At 47.8% G+C, this 15530-nt stretch overlaps 1 protein-coding gene across 1 annotated transcript in view; it reads left to right on the top strand.

The window, feature by feature from the left end:
- The window catches only part of VSTM4 (V-set and transmembrane domain containing 4), an 81346-nt gene that overhangs the window by 8721 nt on the left and 57095 nt on the right, over window positions 1-15530 (top strand). The window contains exon 2 of the mRNA XM_010854423.1: window positions 11-409. Within this exon, the coding sequence (XP_010852725.1) occupies window positions 11-409 (399 nt within the window). The remainder of the gene's footprint in view (window positions 1-10; window positions 410-15530) is intronic.

Raw genomic sequence — 15530 nt, 5'->3', positions numbered from 1 at the left:
TTCGCTGCAGAGGTCTGTGGAGCCCTCAACGTCACCGTGTCCCCGGGGCCCGTGGTTGACTACCTGGAGGGGGAAAATGCCACTCTTCTCTGCCACGTCTCCCAGAAGAGGCGAAAGGACAGCTTGCTGGCTGTGCGCTGGTTCTTCGCGCGACCAGACTCCCAGGAAGCCCTGATGGTTAAGATGACCAAGCTCCGGATAGTGCAGTACTACGGGAATTTCAGCCGCAGCGCCTACCGGCAGAGGCTGCGCCTCCTTGAGGAGCGGCGTGGGGCACTCTACACGCTCTCTGTCTTGACCCTCCAGCCAACAGATCAAGGGCATTATGTCTGCAAAGTCCAGGAAATCAGCAAGCACAGGAACAAGTGGACAGCGTGGTCCAACGGTTCCTCGGGGACAGAAATGAGAGGTAAGAATACGTCTTCTCTCTGGGCAGAGGGGAAGGGGGCAAGTCCCAGGGTCTCCCTCCAGCTGGCCAAACAGTGGCCTCCAGGACAGTCCTACTGAGCTAGAATACATCTTTCTGGACCCTAAGGGCCACGGTTGTGAGAGCCAGGCCGTGAGAATGAGGATAGGTCTTTATGTGCATGCTGGGACTGACTTGTGCTATAGACGTAAAGTCAGGACAGAAGGTGTCTGGCCCCATGCCAGCCAACCTGCCCTGGGCAGACTTGTTTTGTACCTGAAAGATGGGACTGGCTGCATGCTTCATTTGCCTCTAGCTCAGGTCTGCACTGCCTTGACTGCTTTGCCTGGGGATGGGAGTGCCGGATGCCTTTGAGAGGAGGCACACATTGGGAGTGCCTTGCTGTGAATTGCCAGGCCTCAGAGCAGGGCAGCCTGGTGGCTCTGATCCATCGCCCAGAGGAACTGATCCAAGCCTCAGGGAGCAGCTCACTCAGAAATTCATCCAAAAGTGGGTAAGGGACCAGAGGTGGCCCTCCCTTTCTGGAAACAGATAAGAGGCATGGGCCGTGTTCTGGAACATCTTAGCTACCAAATGCTATATTTAAGGGTTATCCTCTTTTTTTTTTTGGTGGAGTTCCCATGTGTGGCTTATAGGATCCGAGTTCCCTGACCAAGGATTGAACCTGGACCCAGGCAGTGAAAGCATCGAGTCCTTACCACTGGATCACCAGGGAGTTTCCCAGTGGTTATCATTTTTTACCACTGATGTTCCATTCAAGAAACCACCTATCGCAGTTTTAATAAGACTTGTTATTGTGTGCTAAAATTACATCTTTGATTGCTTTGCTCATGAATTTGGCCTGGTAGAAAAATCAAGAGAACCACAAAATAAACCTGACGATAAATCTAATTTTATTTTATACGTGTCATTTAAATTAAAGGCAATAGTGATGCCGTTAAAGGGACAGAACTCAGCTGTGAACAGGCATTTTTAACAGCCTGTTTGTCATCCAATGGCTTCCCTGGTGACTCAGTGGTGAAGAATCTGCCTGCCAAGCAGGAGACACAGGAGATGCAGGTTCGATCCCTGGGTTGGGAAGATTCCCTGAAGGAGGAAATGGCAACCCACTCCAGTATTCTTGCCTGAGAAATCCCACGGAGAGAGGAGCCTGGTGGGCTACAGTCCATGGGTCACAAGAGTCAGAACACACTGAGCGACTGAGCACGCATATGTCAAAGTAAATAATTCACACGGATAGTCCAACTTCATCTGTCTTTGGAGTTTGCTTGTCTTCATGTTCTTAAGCACGGAATGATTATTATCTGAAATGTTGTGCACTTTTTCTCTTTAAGCAAATTAATTCAAGACAACAAATGACTATTAATATAAATATGTATTTTGGCACAGAAAATAGAAAAATCAGATGACCACAGGCTGAGGAGAGAATCCACTCTGGATATCACTTGGCTCTGAAACATATGATCTTAAGGTATACCCTTTTTAACTCTTATGTCCCGGTGTATTCTGGAGCCCTGTAGTAAATCTCTGGGCAGTAACGACTCCCTGCCGATTAGAATAGATAAAAAGGTTCGTCGCATCCACGTAAGTGCTGTCGGCACATCCATTATTCAGGTGTGTCCCCGTCAGTGAGTGAAGCTGGGTTCCTTCTAGAACATTTACTTGGTTACATGTTACCACAACTTAAGGTGGTTTGCGCAACTACACTGAAACTAGTCTCTTTCCCCCACTGCTTGGTACTTTGATCTGCTCTTGTGAGTGTGAGAGGAAGGGGTGGAGTTACAAGGGGGTGTCCAGGGAATTGTGCATAAACTGCAACCGGCCACATTCCTGCCGTGTCCCTAAGGTGGTGTCTCCTGACACAGTCCAGCTCCTTAGCCGTGTGCTTGCAGAGTGCTTTCCCAGCATCATGCAGAACCAGAAATCTGAACAAAAATTTAAAAACAGACCAAATAACCAATCTACCCCAACAACTGCAATTTTATTTGCTTTATTTTGCCCTATGTGTGTTTTTGAGTTTCTCCAAAATTGGAGTAAGTCCTTGAGCATGTGTGTTGAGGTGACTAAAAAAATAAGTAGCAAATTATTGGGAAAAAATTCTATGTTAATAAATGAGTTTGTCCTGGGTTTTTTCCTGAGGACATCTCTGAAAGGGTGTGGCTAAAAAATATAGGCTGTATTAATTTGGGGCAAAACATAAGTTGTCATTTTATGTTTTAACTGAACAAATTATTAAAGTATGATGGAAAATTAGGGATTTTGAAGAATGGGAAAGATTTAAATTGGGGTTTGTGTGAAAACCACATATATATGAGACCATGGAGGGGGCGCACTCGTGATTCTAGGAGACGATAGTTATCATCTTCCAAAGAAGATGGGAAGCAATGAAGAACGAACATGTGTGAGCCTCTAGGTTACTGGAGTCATGCTTGTCTTACTTTAGAGAATCTGCCATATCCCACGAGCTTGTCAGTGTCAGCTGACTGCACGGAGGCAGGAGGAAGGGCGAGGATGCCGTGCAGCTCTGCAGTGGCTTGTGCCACGTGACCGTCTCAGTGAGCCAGAAGCCCTGCCTGCAGAGACCCTGGATCCAAGAGCCCTAAGTGACATGTGGCGTTGGAACCCTCTGGAGAGGTTTCCAGGAGGGTGGGTGTTAGGTTTGATTTCATTTAATTGATTCATCAATGATTTGAAAAGGGGGCACATGTCACCGTAATGAACTTTACATAAAACACAAAACCAGGAAATGTTCTTGGCATCAACAAGGAATAAAACATAGCAAATGGGAATCCAGAGAGGTGAGTAATATAAGCAGGATATAACAGAATGAGATTCAGTTTGGAAAACGGCAGAGTGATGTACATCTAGGGGAAACGGCTCGCAGGCAATGGTGGAGAGTCAATAGGAGGCTCTCCGTGCAGCGACTTCGGTGGTGTCAGTGGCAAATTAGATGCTCATCTGTAGGGTGACACGGGGCTTCCCTGGTGGCTCAGTAGGTAAAGAATCTGCCTCTAATGCAGGAGACCTGGGTTTGATCCCTAGGTTGGGAAGATTCCCTGGAGAAGGAAATAGCTTCCCACTCCAGCATTGTTGCCTGGAAAGTCCCATGGATAGGAGGCTGATGGGCTACAGCCCTTGGGATCACAAGAGTTGGATACAACTTAGCGACTGAACCACCACTGCAGGGTGATATGGCAGAGCGGACAGCCATGCTATCTCCATCCGTGTACAAACTGGCCTGGTGTCCCTAAGAGGGAAGCTGGCTGTGTTATGTGTACTCTGCTGGGGAGACACTAGTGTTCACTGCGCAGTCTATTTGGGGAGCCCCATTTGCAGAAAGACAGATTCGATCTAGAGAAGAGTAGCAAACGTGATATCGGAGCGAGAGGCAGCCTCCAGAGTATGATCGGTTTAGCTGAGGAAGCTTTGCTGGGCTCAGTGAATTGCATATGGACTAGAGTGCTTGGTGGATTCGTTTATTCCTCACTCAGTGGGGATTTATTTCATGGAGCACCTGCTCTGTACCTCGCTGTGCTGGAAACTTGGGGACACAGGGTGGATCTGTCTATAGGGTGGCAGATACAGAAGCAGATATGATGTCATAGTGTCGGGTGCAGTGATGCAGGTGTGCACGGAGCATGGTGTGAATGCATAGGCGGCCCCTGAGGATGAGGAGCAGGCAGTGCTTGAGCTGCCATTGGCTGTTTATGTGGGGCAGCAGATGAGATGAGGCGGCATCTTGGTGGGTAGGGTGTCCCACAGCAGTGAATCAGGACTGCTGGAGTCTGAACTGGGAGGGGAGGTGGCAGTGGGTGTAGGGGAAGCAGGCTGGGCTGATGGCGGAGGGGACAATACTGAATGGCAAAGCATTTCCACTTGATTCTGTAAGCTAGTGTTCTCAGCCTTACCTAATGATCAGTATCACCAAAGCCAGATTCTGAAGTATCTGCCCTAGAGATTCTAGTCTGTTCAGCCTGGGTTGGAATTTGAATGTTTAACATCTAGTCTAGGTGATTTTCGGGGCTTCTTAGGTGGTGCTAGTGATAAAGAACCCACCTGTCAATGCAGGAGATGTGAGATGCAGGTTTGATCCTTGGGTCAAGAAGATCCCCTGCAGGAGGGCATGACATGGAGAATTCCATGGAGGGTACAGTCCATAGAGTCGCAAAGAGTAGGACACAAATGAATTGACTTAGCATACCAGGTGATTTTATCATCAGGCGTTTATGGAGAGTCTTTTCTTTAGTCCTTGGCAAGTCCATGAAGCATATAGAGTCTTTTGACAGACCCCTCTGGGAGGACCAGGCTACAGAGTGAAGAGGCAGTCTTTTGTGGCTGCATGGGCCTTGTGAAAGTGTTAGTTGGTCAGTCATGTCCGACTCTTTTAGACCCTATGTATTGTAGCCTGCCAGGCTCCTCTGTCCATGGAATTCTCCAGGCAAAATACTGGAATGGGTGCCATCCCCTTATCCAGGGAATCTTCCCAACCCAGGGATTGAACCCTGATCTCCTGCATTGTAGGCAGATTCGTTACCATCCGAGCCACCAGGGAAGCCCATTGCACAGGCTTTAAATGATGCCAAATTCGATAGTAGGAATGGAGAGACATTAAAGGTCAAATAAGAAGACTTTAATAACTGGATTCGGCAAGGGAGAAAACTCTGGGGTGATACCCAGGAGCGTAACTCAGCGTGTCCAGGGTGACAAAGGGAGCATAAGAGGTGGAGCTCGTCCACAGGGAGACCGAGAGTGAGCTGGGCGGAGGCACCCACTGATGGCCAGTAAGTGTGCAGAAACGTGCATCTGAAGGGCCCGTCCGATCTGGCTTGTGAGAACTGAATCTGAATTAGGCAGGTGAAATCACCAGAGGGTGAGTTACTTTCCGAGGGGCAGGGGCCAAGGCGAGGAGCCTTGGGAAACACTAGTATTTGGGGCAGCAGATGGAGCTAGCTTGGCTTGGTGTCTGGGATGGGCTCCTCTGGGCCAACCTCATGGCTGTCTGGAAAGGGCAAAGTCTTTTCAGTAAGAGAGCAACAGCGGAGGGTAAGGACACAGCAGCTTCTTCCTCGGTCCCAGACGGTCCCACAGACTGGGGAATTCAGAGATGCTCCAGGCAGGAGGGAGGTGCATTGGCTTGATCCTGGCTGCTGGGTAAGCCCTGTGTCCTCTTTATTGGGAAAATGAGGAAGGGAGACAGACTGACTGATAGCCATGGGTGGATCGAAGGGGTGGTCCCTCCCTATGGGGTCACTGCAGGGCCCCAGCTGCCCCCAGGATGGATATGAGATGGGAGAGGTGAGTGGGGGTCTTCACTGCCAGGGTGAGGTGAAGGGCGTCTCTCCAGCCCAGACCACAGGGACCCCTCTTGTGGCATTTGAAGTGCCCCCTCCACCCCACATCTTGCTCTACCCCACCTTCCAATCTGCACTTTGATTTGCCATCTTAACAGCTCTGTTCCCTCTGCTTTGGTTCCAATAAATATTTTGATGGTGGGGGGAAAAAACAAAGGATCTCTAGGAAACAGCTTCTGGCTCATTCATCATGAGCAGGTCAGATGCAGGGGTGGATCTCATTGCAGGTGAGACAGGAGGAAGTGAACTACACAGTCCTGCCCTGGCCAACACCAAGAATGTGGGGAGGTCCAGTCTGGAGTGCCGCGTGCCCAGCACGGAACAGGCAGAGCGAGGCTGGAGTTGACGGAACAGGGAAGTCAGGATGGGAACAGAGGGAGCATGGGCAGTGATTTGGGGTAATTTCCAACCGGGAGATGAAGCTGTTCAGCAGGGTCTCTTAAGGGGAGCCTTATTGATGGTTGGGAGGCTCAGGATTTTCTGAGTTGGAGGCTTCATAGATTGATGAATGCAAAGTTTTCCAAATGCTCTTGGTTCCTTTAGGCCAAAAGAAATAAATAATAAGTTTGCTTTTTAAGTAGTTGGGTCCAACAGCCTTAAAAAGGATTTCTGTTCTAAACACAGCATGATGTATCCCTAGGCATGGAGACGAGCTGTTCTCTTTGGGGAAGATTCCAAGATCACTTACAAATCGAGGTGAAGATTTGCTATTTTAGGGGGCACCATCTGTCCTCTAGGTGCAAAACAAAGCATTTTAACCACTTGTAACCAGTGTTTTCACAAATCGTGGTGCTTTCGGACACTCACGTTACACTGTCCCTGTAGACACAGGTGTTACAGCATCTGACCTGGCGTGTGTCCTGTGCGCTCAGCGCTGCCTGGTACTCGCAGCGCCTCAGGCGTGCGGTTTACAGAGGAAGCTGCCCATCTTCCTTAAGCCTTTCCGCGCACCCTTCGCCCTGCCCGCCCCGCGTCGCCTCATCCAGGTGCGTCTGGTGGCTTTGTGCCTGCCTTCTCTGGTCGGCCCTGCCCGCCCCGCGTCGCCTCATCCAGGTGCGTCTGGTGGCTCTGTGCCTGCCTTCTCTGGTCGCCCCTGCGCCTCCCTTTGCTGCCGCTGCTCCCCAAGCTTTGGCGGTGTCTCTGCCCCTGCGCCTTTGCCATCCTGTCTGATGCCCCAGCGGCCTCCCACATCTGTCCTCCTTTCTGCACTGATCAGCCTGGTCTCTCTCAGGACACGCAGACCCTGGATAGTTGTAATCATGAGGACAGCCCTGAGGGGGTAAACCAGCTCCTAAGCCTGGATTTTCTTCAGGAGAGTTTCCAAGATGAAGCCTGAAGATCCCTGGGGTTCCTGGTCAACGACAGGCTCTGGCAGAGTCCTGGGTGCCACATGTCCCTAACAGTTATTGACACGGGCCAGTTAGGGGCTCTGCGTGAGGGTGCCACATGGGCCCTTTCCCCCAGGGAGTGTGGGCCCCAGGGTTCTCAAGAGTGAGGCTGTCGTTCATTTAGGCTTCTGTTTTCAGGGGCAGAGCAGCTTCCATTCCTGGTTCTCCAGGCTCTGTACAAAATTATCATCAATGGCTTTTCAGCCAGGTTCTGCCACCCAGAGATTCAGAAGCAGTCTGATATTCTAAGCAGAATTCAATCTCCTTCTTTTCAGACGGAGATGTTTTCATTAACAGTGAAAATGCTAATAATGCAAGCAATTTGTAAGGGCTGTCTCCTGCAATTTAAACAGTATTTCAACCCCAAATAACATATTTTAACAAATCATATTGTTATTTGACTTCAGATTATATAAGTGAGCTTTAAATGTTACAAGTGGACAAAGAAAATGGAAAACTGTGTTTACCCTAAACGTGTTTAGGGGAAAAGATGAAATTATAATTTCTTATCTATTTAACCCTGAAATATTAGAGAGAATTTAATAATTGGATCTGAAAGTACCACCACAGGGAACTGATATTTCAAGTTTCAGTGGAAGAAATTAAATAATTCCTTTTTCCCCAGAGACACGGAGCAGATAATTAGAAATGAGATTAACTAAACATTTAGTGCTACTGCTTAATTAGGCAAGCTCACATCATGATGTTTAAAGTGTCAACAGGTCCAGATACTCAAAGGGAACAAATTGACAACCAGAGTGTAATTTAAACACAACTTCAAACAATCCTTCATTGTGTCTATCCTCATTCTAACTGCCGTGGTCTTGGAAGAATTTAAAAGATTGGAACAAACTCAGGAGCATGTATGAAGCCCCAGTTTATGAGCCTGTCATCCCTGTGCTTTGCCCAAAGAGAGGTACGTGTGGGGAGGTTTGATCCCCACTGTCCTGGGACCCAATCTCACAATCTGGAGAAGTATGTCGGTATGGGTATATATTGGATAGACTTTACTGACATAGCTAATAGAAAGTCTGAAAAGGCCATAGAGGAGGCTGACACTTGCAGGAGAGTACGGAAAAGACAAGGTCACATACTCGGGGGAACGGGAGAGGTTCACATGGAGGATGTGGCATTCCGCTGGGGCCGCAGGGTGAGCAGGGCTCTTCGACTGCGGGCCACGCCCATCAGGAGAGGAAACAGCCAGAGCAAAGGCGTGGATGGGGGAGAAGAGGGATTTGCAAATAACTGAATGGAGCTGGACGCACGTTTGTGGTTGGTGAGGGCTGAGGCGGATGGTGATAAGAGGAAAGGCTGCCACGGTGGCCCTGGTCAGGGACCTTGCCTCCAGGTACCCTGTGAAGTTCTTAGACAAACCCACGTGCCTGACATGTGCTGGTATAACGAGCTTTTTAGTGAAGGACTGAATGAGTGATCCAAATCACTCATGGTTTTGAATAACGTGCCATTTTAATTAATAGTAACAAGTAGTGGAAGGTGGTAGCAAGAAGATAAGATATAGGGACGTCCTGCTGGTCCAGTGGTTGAGAATCTGCCTGCCAGTTCAGGGGACATGGGTTCAGTCCCTCCTCCGGGAAGATCCACATGCCAAGGGAGGGGGAACCTAAGCCTGTGCGCCACAACTGCTGAGTCCAGGTGCCTGGAGCCTGCGCCCCACAAGAGAAGCCACTGCGATGAGAAGCCAGAGTAGCCGCCACTTGCCACCACCAGAGAAAGCCCCACACAGCAACAGAGATCCATCGCAGCCAAAAATAGATAATTCTTTCTTAAAAAAAGAGGGTAATATATAGATCTATCCCAGGGTCGTGTCTGGAGAGGGCTTGGTAAAACTTACCAAGCCTTAAGTCTTAATATTTTCTAAATACAGATGGCCTTTGTATTCTGTAGCTGATTCCATCTCAGAATGCATAGCTCTTATCCCACTGCCTTGTCACAATGGGAAGTCTATTTAATATGAGTTTTTGTTTGCTCTTTTGCTGTATTTTCTAGAATTTGTCTTAGAGTGAATGCAAAGGAAAGAGTGGCCTAAAATAGACAAAGTTGGAGCTCTTCTTTTCTCATCAGCTGCTCCATCAGAGCAGGTCACCCGAAGGTCCTAGGCACATGCATGGCTTTGTCCAAGCCCCAAGAGAGGCCACTTTCAGCCCGAGGCTTGGAGGGTCAAGGGAGAAAGGAAGCAATCGGCAAACTTCAGAGAGCAGAAACAGAGGCGGTCTCTGTGTCTCTCTGGGTTTTAGTTGCCTTTCTTGAGAACACCGAGTCAGTTATAAATAGTGAGGACACAGCTACATTTAGTTTTTTCCTTGGGAAACCATCTCATCGTTGAATAAGAAAGGTCAGTGAAATGACTATAATAATTTTTGAATTTGAGCCGCGGTATTGACTCCTCTTTTTTTTTTATTTAAGAATCTTGTGCATATTTCATATCACTAGAGCTCACAACTCAACCTATGCTCTTCAGTTTAATCCAGGGAAAACAAGAGTAACAACAAGACCTAAAGAATAAACATATCACACAAGTGTTGTTTGCAAAGAACTCCAAAGAGCCCCTTAATAACATATTTCTGTGCGTGGAAATACAGGGCGAAGAATACCGCTTTCTCTGGTCCTTGCAGATTTTTATCTCCTATTACTCTATGCAGAATGTTGCCTGCTTAAGGTCTGCGGGCTTCCCGCCTCCATTCTATAAGAAACTAAGAACTCTCTGGCCAAAAAGTGATTGTGATACCCAGAGCCAGCAGCTCCAAGGTTAGAGCCCTCCAGAGAAGTCAGCTCCAAAGGCCTGGTGAGCTGGTGCAATCCCCCTGCTTCTGATGCAGATCTTCCATGGAAAGCAAGGTGCTGGGTAGGCCTGGGCTCCCTGCCTGGGCTCTCTTCTCAGCCTTCTACAATGTAAGTTGGTCCCAGGACCAAGCTTTCTCTGGGATACCTTGACCCACCAATACAGCATCATAGTCATCGCATTCGTTCATTCATTCAAAGGAACTGTGACTCGTTATGGACTAGGAAGGATTCTGGGATGTGAAAACAGATGCAGCTCCAGCCTGCATGGAACTTCCCTTCAGCTGGAGGAGGGGGATAATGAACCGGACCAATGAGCAAAGTGTTGTGGTGCATTCTAAGGCAATGCATTCAGCAGGAATAGAGGGTATGAAATATTAGGTAATCACTGGAGGAAGGCCTCTCTGACTCAAATTCTCTCCAGCTTCCCAGTTTGAGTCTGCCTTTTGGGGAGACACATCATCCTTTATAGATGGTCTGCTCTTTTGAAAATAACTTCCTTGAAAGCTGTGCTCTTCACCGTGTATTTCCCTGCACTGAGACGTGTTATTAAAGGGCTCTTCTGGAGTCCTTTGTAAACAACACTTGTGTGATAGTCTTATTCTTCAGGTCATGCTGTTACTTTTGTTGTCCCTGGATTAAATTGAGGCGCATTGGTTGAGTTTTGAATTCTGGACCGTAACCTGGACTAGACGGGAGATTGAGGCCTAGGGTCTAGCTCCTCATGACCTGAATCCCCCTCCCATGTCTCATGGGACTCACCTCTTTCTGTCCTAGGAGTGTGTGAGGCAGGGCTTCTCCATGCGGCCTTCTGGGACCTCGAGCCTCAGAATTTCCACAACTTTGTGCTCCCTAATCATACAGATTCCCAGGCCTTCCCTCAAATTACTTGAACCAGAAGTTCAGGGGTCATGCCTGGGAATCCTCAAGAGGCCACAAGAGGCCTAATTGTTTCCCCTGTACACTAACATTTTAAAAACTTTGATCTTCGGGCGCTCAGTGAGTGGTAGAAACAGGAAGGTACAGGCATGTCTCACAAATTTGGAGCCAGTCCTTCCTGCATCTGGGCTGCTGCTCCCCAGCCCCCTCATTCCCCTGTCTGTACCCAGGCCCTCCCCACACTTCTCTCTACCAGCTCCTGCCTCCCAGAAGGTGTTCTGTGTCAGAAATGTGCTCCTCACTTTCGATGTAGCCCCTGGTTGTAATTTAAGCTCCTTTAATCATAGGATTCTTTGTGAAAGGAATTGGAGGCACAGGTAAGCAGGAGGGAAAGACTACTGGGAGAAAGGGGGCTTTCCCAGGGCCTCTAACAATCCTGAGTCCGCCATTCCATGAATGACGGGCTTGGGGGTGGGGTGGGGGGTGGGTCAGTCCTTCAAAGCAGGCTCAGATAAAGGTGTCTGTATCATCGGTGAACGGGAGACTAGGAAGGGAACAGGAAGTCCCTCAGTTGAAGGGCTTTGTCACAGCATCTTGATGTGAACTCAGGGGGACACAGCCTGCCACAGCCTGTGAAATCCGCCCTCCCCAAGGGAGTCTGCAGGATGTTCTGTCCAAGTCAGAAATCAAGGGTCTCAGATCTCACACCTCTCTGCGTGGTGGTTGCCCCACAGGTCCCAGCAAAGAATACTTGACTAAGATTCTTTCTCTCCAATCTGCTTCCTCCAGACAGGAGGCTGAAAGGATCATCCTGTCTTGGTGCCTCTGGGCTGTGTTCTTCCAGACAGTTTGATCCCGCGGCCACTTTCAACCAGAGGGCCGGGATATGGTGGCTCCCACAGCCCACCCCTCTTAAATTTCATCTGCTTCTGCTGTCTTGGGCAGGAGCCCAGAATGGCCTGTCACTGCTGTCAGGCTACCGCCTCACCAGAAGGGCAGCCCACCAAGGGCTGGGGTCCCCAGAAAGTTACAGAGCCATCAAGAGGTCAGCTGACGACTTAGCTTTTGAGTGCTCTTTGCTTTCTCTTTATCCTGTGGCCTAGACCCATTGATAAATGGGCACAGGAGTCAGAACTCAAAATGCCCACTATGTTGCTGATAAAGCTGTATTGAGAAGAGTAGCTTGGTGCTGAGGCCAAACTGGGCTTCCTTTTGCTTCCCTGATCAGTTTTACTGCCCTCTTTCCAGGCCCCATACCCTGTGGGAGGAGGCGGTCCTCGTACAGCCCTCCCTCACAAGACTTTGGGATGCAGGAAGGGTGGCAGAGCCAAGGCTCCCTGGGAGGCAGGGCTGGCACCATTCCTACCATCTAGAGTAGTGAACCTTCTCCTGGAGGGCACGCTGCCCAGCCCCGCATTAGCTCTTGGCTGAGAGGCTGGGCTCCAAGTATGGGGCAAGACAGAGGCCACCTCAAGCAGGGCATTGGCCTGAATCTCTGGACTCAGACATGTGTGGCTGGACAATGTATCACATTCACTTTGAGATAGCACAGGATTAGCAGCTGAAATAAGATAGCTATGCCGAACCTTGGGAAAATTTCAAAAGCTCTGGCAGAATTGATGTAAAAATTTTCTTTTTTGTAAGAACAGATAAGATTATGACCAATGTTGCTGATCTTCATATGCCAAACAAGGTTGCTGTACTTTCCCGTAAAATAGCCGCACTGGAGAGAAATGAAGAACCTCCACAAACTCCTTGCTTAGAGTCCCTTAGTTCTGAATCCCAGCTTGCTGGTTCTTTCAATACCCATCTCTGCAAGTCCTCTGGGGAGACCTTATTTATTACCTTTAATCTCAAATAAGGCAAAGGGACTGCAGACATTAAGCCACAAGGAACTCTTTCTTATGGACTGTTTGGACATCTGAAGAGCCACACTCTGAGGCACAGGGCTGACAGGGAAGGACCATGCTATAATTAGGTGTGGGATTAGAGCAGGGAATAAAAGAGACCAAGTTGCTGTCTTCTGGACCTAAGGAGCTAAGCTCTTATGGAGCTGTCTTATGGATAAAAATGGCTCATTAGGTCTCAGGCACTGTTCTGAGTCCTTTCCATATATTAACCCTTCTGGCTTCACACTCATTCTGAACTTATTATCATCCCTGTATAACAAATGGGGAGGTAAGTGGCTCGTCCATGGTCACATAACTAGCAAATGGCAACTTGGTATTTCACCCAGCGTGCATCAGTGCACCCCACACTTCAAAGTGCATATGATTCACTCGAGAAATTTGGGTTTAAAAGCGGATTCTGATCCAGTAGATCTGGGTTGGAGCCCCTGCAATCCTGTAGTTCTGACAAGTTCTCAGGTAACATTGATGCTGGTGGTCTGTGGACCACACTTAGAGTAGTAAGGCTCTGGACCATGACGGGCATCACTGATCTCCTGAAATCTCAGGTCCTCAGAGGTCCATTTATTTTCCTTTTGGTATTGTCTTTAAGACTCTGTGGTTATACTAGCCTAGGCTCAACTCGTTGAAGATGAAAACTCATTCAAGCTAATTCAGAAGAGAGGTGGGAATGGTTTAAGGATACAGAACTGATGGAATGCAAGGTTAGAAAACACATCAGCCTCTTGGTACCCAGGATGCCACCAGGATCAAGTTCTCTATCCTCGACCTTCCTTCTGCAGGTTCTGCCCTTGCTCCAGTTGCTTTCCTGTTTTCCAAAACGGCTGCCCACCCCAGAGTCCATAGACTTTTCAACCCCAGGACCTACAACCACCATATTTACTCTGTTTAAATTCTTGAAGGGGGAGTCTGATCAGTTGCTCTGACAGTGAGTAGATTATACGGGCTGTGGGTGGGGCAAATTAAGCAGGAAGGATGTTAGGTGAATTGTCTGACATATCTAATAACGCACAAAAGACCAAATGTCCACTAAGGGTTCATTCCTGGATGTCCAAATTGCTTTCTTTCAGGGGCCATTAGAAAGAAGTAGGTCAGTTATTTACTGGATGCCAACCAGCTGCCAGGCAGTGTGCCCCAGATGGTGATATGGCGGTATCACCTTTTTGGTTTTGAGGAATTTAGGATCTACAGGGAGGGGAGTTGTTCCCCACAGGACAAAACCTTCCTTCTGAGAACAATTAGAAAAGCTGAAAAAGTAGGCTGCATTTCAGTTTTCTTAATTTATTAGGATTTTTTCCTAAATTTATTTTTATTTATATTTCATAGATATATTTGTGTGACATAATTATGCAATTACATATGTGCCTATGTATTTCAGCTCTCCTAATTGTTCTCTGAAGGACAGATAGATTGACTGCAGAGAAGAGCAGTGAGGGAGCCTAATTGTCAGAGTCATTTATAAGAAATTCAACCGTTCTTATGCAGTGCTTGACTGCAAGGAGATCCAACTAGTCCATCGTAAAGGAAATCAGTCCTGAATATTCATTGGAAGGACTGATGCTGAAGCTGAAGCTCCAATACTTTGGCCACCTGATGCAAAGAACTGATTCATTGGGAAAGACCCTGATGCTGGGAAAGACTGAAGGCAGGAGGAGAAGGGGACGACAGAGATGAGATGGTTGGTTGGCATCACCGACTTGACGGACATGAGTTTGAGTGAGCTCCGGGAGTTGGTGATGGACAGGGTGGCCTGGCGTGCTGCAGTCCATGGGGTCACAAAGAGTCGGACACGACTGAGCAGCTGAATGGAAATATGCAGTGCTTATTTAGAAAAGTTCTGCAGAAAGTGACAATCAGGTTGTTTATGAGGCAAACAGCTTTGGCAGTTCTAACTTTGAGATGAAAATTGGAAGGTCTATGATAATTACTTGAGGCTTTCTATTGGGGATCCTTGAAGTAAGGGCAAACAGAAATAGAGCATATCCTATAAAAACTGAAACCCAGCTTCCGAGCAGCTCATACTCTCAATGGATCAGCTGAGCGTCCTCCTACTCTGATTTCTGATGAGGATAATAAAATTCCATCTAGAGTCGCCATGACCTTCCTGTACAATGTCTGGCATTCAAGCTAAAAAATTATCAGGCACATCAAAGGACAAGATCAAAATAAAAAACAGATAATAGGGAACACTCTCACATTGCTGGTGGGAATGTAAACTAACACAGCCACTATGGAAGACGGTATGGAGATTCCTTAAAGAGCTAGGAATAAAACCACCATATGACCCAGCAATCCCACTCCTAGGCGTATACCCTGAGGAAACCAAAATTGAAAAAGACACATGTACCCTGATGCTCCCTGCAGCACTGTTTACAATAGCTAGACCATGGAAGCAACCTAGATGTCCATCAACAGATGAATGGATAAAGAAGCTGTGGTACACATATACAATGAAATACTACTCAGGCATAAAGAGGAACACATTTAAATCAGTTCTAATGAGGTGGATGAACCTATTATAGAGCCTATTATACAGAGTAATAGTAAGCCAGAGAAATAATAAATATTGTGTACTGACACATATATTTGAAATCTAAAAAGATGGCTCTGATTAACTTATTTTCAGGGCAGCAATGGAGAAATAGACATAGAGAGCAGACCTATGGACATGGGAGAGGGGAGGAGGGAGAGGGGGAGATGTATGGAGAGAGTAACGTAGAAATTTACAATACCATATGTGAAATAGATAGCCAATGGGAATTTGTTGTATGGCTCAGGG

Source organism: Bison bison, unplaced genomic scaffold (genome assembly GCF_000754665.1).
Source record: "Bison bison bison isolate TAMUID 2011002044 unplaced genomic scaffold, Bison_UMD1.0 scf7180017864341, whole genome shotgun sequence".
In the NCBI taxonomy this organism is placed as follows: Eukaryota; Metazoa; Chordata; class Mammalia; order Artiodactyla; family Bovidae; genus Bison; species Bison bison.
This window is presented reverse-complemented; position numbering and strand designations above follow the sequence as displayed.